Source organism: Belonocnema kinseyi, chromosome 4 (assembly GCF_010883055.1).
Source record: "Belonocnema kinseyi isolate 2016_QV_RU_SX_M_011 chromosome 4, B_treatae_v1, whole genome shotgun sequence".
In the NCBI taxonomy this organism is placed as follows: Eukaryota; Metazoa; Arthropoda; class Insecta; order Hymenoptera; family Cynipidae; genus Belonocnema; species Belonocnema kinseyi.
Window position 1 is genome coordinate 34,285,055 of NC_046660.1, and position 8,189 is coordinate 34,293,243.

Sequence of the window (8,189 nt, forward strand, 5' to 3'; positions counted from 1 at the left end):
TCTTGATTCAAAGTTAAAGACTAGGATTTGTTTTCTGATTTCATGGTTTTTAAAAATGGTTAGGAACTCCTTTCTAGAATTGGCAAAGCGTTCGACTCAAGATTTCAAATTTTTTATTTATCTAAAAGAAATTTAGCTTTAAAATTAAATTTTGTTGACCTGTTCATTAAAGTAATTTCAACACAATCAACCAAATGGTTGAATTTTCAACAAATTTCATATATTTTTTACCAAATAGTTTAAATTTAGACTAAAAAATTATAATTGCTAACCAAGAAGAAAATAATTAAATTTTAATATAAAACGTTAATTTCAAACTTTGAATATTGATTTTTAAACCGAAAAATTGAATATTCTACCAAATAATTATAATTGGAGACAAAAAAGACTAATATTTTATAATAGTTTTGAATTTGCAACGAAGTAGACAGTCCTCAAGCGAGCAGTTGAATTATATACCTAATAAAAAATAAAAAAACGGGACATAATATAATTTTGAAATTGGTTTGGAAATTTCCCCCATGGATGGTTTTTTTCGTTGTCTTGTTCCTTCTAAATTCCGCAAAATTCTTTACAAAGGTGACATTAAAATTATTCGACAAGTTAACACTGAATAAAAAACGAGATGTGTATTGCCATTTTTTAGTAAATCACGTATTTATTTTCTGAAAAATCAGAGAATAAAGTTTAAATACAAATTGAAGGTAATATATTTCTAAAGGTCACATAAATTAAAATAATAAAAAATTCATAGTTGCGTGATGTTGAAACACCAAAATAAAAAATCAGTTGACAATCATGAGAGCCAATATTAAATATTTACCTAATTTGTCATTACTGATTGTGACTTAAACTTTATTTTCAGGCTTTGTTTGGCAAGCTTCAAGATAAAAAATATAATTGAAGGATTTTAATATTTAAAAATAGTAATTCTCTTGAAGAACATTCAATAATTGTTTAAACGATATTTTACATCGTGTGATGTTCTTAAATTTGAACACTATCATTTTCTGTTCTACACTGCAGTTTCATCGTTTTCAATTGCTGAATAATAAAAAATGAAAATAAAAACGGAAATGAATCCATTTTTTGAAAAAGTTGAGATAATTATTCTTTCTATTAATTTGTATTAATAAAAAAATGGTAACCTTTTATAGGACTAACCTACAAATTTCTTTTACACACAAAAATGATTATGCTCAAGGTGGAAGTTGAGGTCAAAATTAGCTTATCAATAATTTTCATTTAACTTGGAGCGAGAAAATTTAATGAAAGTCTTGTATTGTTGATTGCAAAACTTTCGTGGGGTTAACTAAACGTCCAACATGCGTCAAATGGGTTAATCTCACCAAGCTTCATGTGGTGGGAGGTTTGGAAGGATATAATGATATGAAAGTTATTATAGGAAAACTAATTCCTTTCAACCAATCAGCCAATAGATTTTTGTTAATTTATTTTTCTGCAAACGCTTTGGTAACATTTCATAGGCTAATCTTAATCTTAATTCTGAATATGATCGTTAGGTTTTAGAATATATTCCCGAAAAATAGGTGATTCTGAAAAAGTGGGGGTCTAGTTGACGCGATAATTATCTAAAATTTATGATATTCTCTAAATAAATAATTTAGTATTGAGAATATAAAAGAAACATGAATTACTCCAGATTAATTAGCATTTAAGATTGGTGCTATTTTTAAACTATGGAATTATTTACCAAAGATATTCGAAATTTGGTAGTAATAATAATGTCGTAATTTAAGTGACTTTCTACATGTAAAAGCGAGTATAAATTAACTTGCGCGTTAAACAAGGGTACTGTATTCTTGTGAAATTCTTTGAAAACATTTCAGGAATTTTTGCTAGTACGTCTACTTAGTCTCATTTGCACAAAAATTGTTTACAAATAATATTCGAGGTTTTTAAGTTGACCGTGGGTAGCTTCACCAAAACTCGGAGAACGCAGCATATCTAATTACGGTAAATCTATACATTTCAGTATAAATTTTATACATAATTTTTCAAGATTTGAGTTGAATTTGTATATTGAGTGGAAAACTTTTTTCAGTTTCCATGTCCTTTTTTTTCGGGAAAACAGTTTATTCGATACAATAGTGGTGAAATAGTTTCTTCGGCTGGTAATAATTTTAAGAGAATTCTATAATTATCTCGGAATTATTTTATACTTTTAACATTTTATTTCAAGGAATAAGCATCATAATAATAAGAACAAAAGTTTTTTAATTTCGTTCTGTTCCAATCATTTTTAGTTCTCCCAAAAGCGATACAACATTTTTTGTTCAGTACAGTTGTGATAGGGGTTTTAATGCTCTTTTCATTGATGATAAGTATCTATTAAATATATAGATATTATACGTAAACAAAATCAGCTCAAAAGTCGATAATTTATTTATATGCATAAAAAATGACCTTTACTTTTGGTTTTTGGGAATATATAATGAGCTAGGACGTTTTGAATTATTTTAATATGAATACCCAAAGTAGTTTATCCTTCAGCTTTGATATGTTTTTTTACGCAATTTCCATTGGTTGTGGCCATTTTTTTGAAAAGTAAATACTTGACCTTCGAAATCGAAGAAAAACATGAATGATACTTTTCTTCACAGAAGAACACTTTTTTTTGTCCCTAAAAAAAGGTTCGAGTATTTTGGACTGTCTATCTTTCAAGTTCAAATCCTTAGCCCTGTATTAATATGAAAAAAACTGTACTGGACAAAAGTTGTTCATCATCATCAGAAAACTTAAGTATCGCTGACATAGATTATATCCACGAAAATCTAAAGAAACCCCCCTCCCCCTCTACTCATAATAAATATTTGTCGAAATAAATAGTTTTCTGCAGGAATTACAATTAATGTTAAGAAAAGTAAACAGAAACTTAACAATCATTTCTTACTTTTTTCAGTATTTCTTATATTTCAATTTTAATGTTTGCAGATGTATAAGTTAATACTTTTACTTGGAATATGCTCGGCGTTCGCTTCAGGCAAGCATACAGCGAGGCTGCCAGGAACTGATAATAAATGTCAGAGTAAGTGATAGATATCATGTTAAGGGCCTTTCATATATGACGTCACGCTATTGTGAGAACCTTTTCCATCTATTTTAATCTAAAAACGATTATTGTTCAAGTTGAAAATTTAATCTGAAGACAATTCATTTTCAACTAAACATGAAACAGTTTCATTGGCATTTGAAAAAATTGATTTTCAAAAAAAATGTTTTTCACAAAATAGTTAAATTTTCACCAATAGTAATGGATCTTTAACTAGTAACATAAATGTAGACCAAAGTCATTTAACTTTTAACCAAAAAGTTTAATTTACAATCAAGGAGAATTATTTTCCATAAAAAATACGAACACACATTTGAATATTAAACAAAATTATTGAATTTTTAAACAAAAACGTTCTAATTTCTAACAAAAAAAACAAAACATTTTAAAACGAAATATTTAATTATTGTTACAACAAAAGAATTATTTGATAAAGCAATTTAACTCTTATCCAAGTATTTGAATTTTTAACGAAAAAGATAAATCATTAATCCAAATTCTATTCATTGTATTCTACGAAAAAAAATTTATCAATTTTGAACAAAAAATAGATTATTTAAATTTTTATACAAAAATAGTTAGCTTTCTAAACAAGAGTAGCTGAATTTTGTTATTTGGTTCTAATAATCAAATTTGCATTTGAGTGAAAACGAGAAACATGGGACACTTTTTGAAAACAGAAGAAAAAAATTAATTCTTGAAAAAGGGATGAAAAGTGTGAAATATGTATTTGGATGCTTTGATTGTAAAATTAAGTCGCTAAATTATATTTTTTCCAGCATTTTTTTCACATTCATGTTTTCCCTGCGTGACGTTACATTCTGTGTAAACGCCTCCGCCACTACGCCGTAGATAGTTATAAAACCTGCCAACCGCCCAACCCCCTTCCACTAGAATTGTGACATTGTTTTAAAACGGTCGCTTATAATAAAATCGTCTGACAAGGGAAATTGCGTTATTACATTCATTAGGAAAATACAAATTTAGAGTTAAGGAAAAACAATGCACATTGCCATTTTTAAAACTAAATCTTATCATTGATTTCCAGAAATCATTAATTGTTACGGGACTTCTCAAGGAGATGATCAGACCAATGAAATGTCTCTTTGTACTAACTTATTTTACGGTCTGGCTAATATTGAAAAAGACGCTTCTATACAAATGACTAATGAATATGAAGATATGGACACAAATGAGTTCCAAGGGATTAACGATTTTCAAGAAAAAAATAGACACTTGAAAACATTCGTCGCAATGCAGGATGCGATTTGGGATGGTTCTCATAAAAATAATAAAAATAAGTAAGTTTTTCATTCCCATCCAAGATTAAAGATAGAACTCTATATTAGTGACATTAATAAAAATTTATAAGATAATAAAAATAAACATTGATTCGTGTCACTTTATAGAATATTGTTTGATCCGACTCTGAGAGAAAAACTTGTTAATAATATTGTGAACTTCGTGGAAAAACATAAGTTCGATGGTATCGACCTCCAATCGCAATATCTAACTCAAGAGAATGCAGATGATTCTGATAAGCAGAATTTCGTTTTACTCTTGAAGGCACTTAAAGAAAAGTTCGATAAAAAGGGTTTAATTTTAGCTTTAGCAGTTGAAGGCATAGAATCAATTGCTGAGAGATATGATATTAAAGGAATATCGAAGTATGTAAGCTTTATAAATTTGAGAGCTTACAATTTACACGGAGATCTTTACACAAATGGAAAAATACTGAAATCTGGTCATCTTGCTCCACTGTACCATTCATCCAGAGAAAATGTGGCGGATCAAAACCTGAATGTTGTAAGTAAATTTATTAGCGAAAAAGCTCTAATTATTCGAAAGTACCGTTAAAAATTGAGGTTCAAAGCAAAATTAATACATAATTAGTCATTTCCAAATATTTAAAAATGTTTAAAAGCTTTTGCATTTTTACAAGTGGGGATGCGATTAATTCGATTTCATTTAATACAATTGAAATTATTTCCTGGTAAAGATTTGTGATTCGAAATGTTACTACCCTCCAGAATTTCCTTCGATCAAAAATAAATTGGTAAATTATATCCGGATGCATCAGGTTTATACTTCACAAATTTAGAATTATTCGAATGCAACATGTTTGATCTTTATATATACATTATAACTTATTACACTCTTTTATTGTTCTCTAAAATTAATATAAAGTTTTTAAAGATTTAAAGTTAAAATTACTCTACCTAAAAGTGTTAAATTATAAATTTTTTCTGTTTAATTCGTGTTTATACAATTTCAAATGTTTTTAAAAATTATGAGACAGCAATAATTTGAATCGTGTTTATAATAAAGTAATTCCATTTTACATTAAAAAAATATGTTTGGAATATCTAGCTGAATATTTCAGAATTATTTAATATTTTGATAAATCATTCTGCGGTAAATAAAGGAAGACACATGCCACAATTTCATTAACTTTTTTTTAATTAGTTTTAATCGTTGTAAAATTACCTGAGAAAAAATGGACAGAAAGTAATTTTTGAAATACTATATTTTCGAAACGAGCATAGGTATTCAGGATTTTCTTTTTCATTTGATGTCAAAATGTTTTTCCTTAATTTTTCTCAAAATAAAAAAAATTATGAAATTTTGAAAAATATTCAAATAGCGACTCTGTTACAAAAATTATTGCAAAGCATATTTTGTGAAAAATCCCACTTTTTAGCCATAGCTGGCATTATGTACTGCATAGCTTAAGAGTTTTTTCACGGTAAACAACTGCTTTACATTGAAAAAATAGCTTTTAAAAACCAAATGTTTGCAATTTTCTTGGATACAATCAAAGGTACAACAATCTTTTTTTGTGAATGTTGAAACATCCTTAAAAGTTTCAAAAAATTAACACTTCGTCTTTGTGGTGATTTGCATGGTTTACAAGAAATAAATAAAAAATTATATTCGAAAACAATTTATTTCCTGCAAAATGGTCCAGGCCCCATAAAGCTTATAATAAATAGCATGCCTTTTAAATAAAAGCAGAATATTTTCAACAAAATGCGAAAAAATAAAAACGCGGAGTTTTCCTGGAAAGCTTCTTTTTATGTTTTGAAAATTCATCGAAAAAATACAGGAGTTCTTCTGGACAGTCCCACTATTTCTATTTTGTCTTATGTTTGCTTACAGGGTCTTCTGACATGAGAATGGTATTCTATAAGTTTTATATTGTTCGCACGATGATTGAGTCTAGCAAAAAATTCATTTAATAGAATCTAATTTTCCTTATTTCTACTCGTAAACGATGCAAAATATCACAAAAGAGCCAGAGCTCTTTTTTGTAGAATATTTCCAGTTGTGTAAACTTTTATCTGCATTGTTTTGTACATAACTTCCACTGTTTCCGAGAAAAAATACCAAGATTTAATTCTTCTCAATTCATTTTTTTTCAATTTAGAGTAGTTGTTCAAAACAAAAAAATCTCATGAGATATCTGTACATGTTGCCAAAACTGCATTGTGAAAAATGTTAATGTCAATTTTTTAGAATTCGCAGTTGATCTTCGACTAATTTCAACAAATGTGTTTAACTATGAAATGCCTGCTTCTTAATTTTCACAATAAAATGATATATTGAAGTAATAAATGCTATTGGTCAATAATCACATGCAAACAAAAAAAGTTCGGAATCTTTAACGAGACCACACGTTTTATTTTGTATACTTAAGAAAACATGTGTCTCGTTGAAAGTTCTGGATCTTTTTTGTGTGCTGTTGTAACTTTTTAATTTATCATCTTTTAGTTTTATGCAGTTACATCATTACAGTTTTTAGATTAAAAATTTTATTGAATATTTCAAGAATTACCTAATAGAACTACGCTATATCAATGATTGATTATTTTTTGAACTTTGTCTTGATAATTAGGAATTCGTGCTCCAATTGTATGGATGCTGCCAAGCCTTATTTCTTATTTCCAACCACAAGGAAAAATTAAATTCCCTAACAACTATTTACCTCCCCTTCAATCGTGATCCATTTCGTCCCATGATTTTCGGAAATAGCAATAAAAATAAAAAAGGACTTTGGGCGCAGCATTTAAAGCAAAACTAATACGAGCGCAAACAGATTTATTATTAACTCCAAGTTTAAGTAATAAATATTTCAATACATGTTAAAATCATACAGATTTAATTTTTTGGACGCTATTTGGTTGGTTCTCAATAGAATAGTGTAAGCTGATTTTTCCCAAAACAATAAGAAAACGTGTACGAGAAAATGTGAAAATTCAGATTCTGATGTACATGCACTTTCCGTTTATTGTAACAAACGGAATCGCACCAAAAAACATTTAAAATTGGTGAAAAAAGAAAAAAACTCATATAATGATTATTTTATAACCAATTCTGTTTACAGGATTCCATTGTGAAATACTGGATTTCGAAAGGTGCTCCGCCAAACAAGTTAATACTAGGAACTACTTTCAAGGGAATGTCCTATACTTTAGTCAATGCCAACGAAGTTGGCAGGGATCCACGATTTGTCGATGATGTGAAATATAGGTCATCAACGACAAGCTATATGGATACTTGCCCAAATGAAAAAAATCCTGGATGGAAACTAATCTACGACAAAGAACAACAGGTTCCATATATCTACCAAGGGAAGGATGTGATTGGCTATGAAAATGTTGCGTGAGTCTTTACATACAATTTAATTCCAGTTTTTATTTCGATAAAGGTGAAAAGATTTAATTTGAATATTTATTTTTAGCTCCATCAAGAAAAAGGCTGAATATGCTATGAGTATGAACCTCGCTGGTGTATTCGTGGATAGTTTAGAAGACGATGATTTCATTGGAGCCTGTGGAGGAGGGAAGTACCCACTTCTGAAGACTGTGAAGCAAGTCCTCAAAAAATGTTAAATTCTTGTACATATCCCACTTTGATAAATAAAGAATTTATTGCATTACTATAAATCCACATGTTTATGTATTTTACAGTATTGCCTAGTAAGTCGTAACGGGTCGCAGATAAATTACGTAAATCCTAATGGGAGAGGTGGACGAATTTCCAGGTTATAATCTCAATTGCCGGCGACTTATGTCATACTACTTTTCGATAATAAGTGATTTTATGTAGTTTCATA

At 28.6% G+C, this 8,189-nt stretch overlaps 1 protein-coding gene across 1 annotated transcript; it reads left to right on the forward strand.

Annotated features, from left to right (window-relative positions):
- The first annotated feature begins 4,234 nt into the window (after positions 1–4,234).
- Positions 4,235–7,965, forward strand: LOC117170830 (probable chitinase 10). The gene is made up of 4 exons (XM_033357874.1): positions 4,235–4,374; positions 4,483–4,879; positions 7,458–7,735; positions 7,815–7,965. Exons 1-4 carry the CDS (start codon positions 4,235–4,237, stop codon positions 7,963–7,965), a joined length of 966 nt encoding a protein of 321 aa, XP_033213765.1.
- The last annotated feature ends 224 nt before the right edge of the window (positions 7,966–8,189 follow it).

What these genes read in the sequence shown, in the direction of transcription:
- LOC117170830 (XM_033357874.1), top strand. Translation starts at nt 4,235, where the DNA reads ATGACTAATGAATATGAAGATATGGACACAAATGAGTTCCAAGGGATT. An exon ending in CATAAAAATAATAAAAATAA is followed by an intron (nt 4,375 to 4,482) that starts GTAAGTTTTTCA and finishes GTCACTTTATAG; the next exon opens with AATATTGTTTGATCCGACTC. An exon ending in ATTGGCTATGAAAATGTTGC is followed by an intron (nt 7,736 to 7,814) that starts GTGAGTCTTTAC and finishes ATTTATTTTTAG; the next exon opens with CTCCATCAAGAAAAAGGCTG.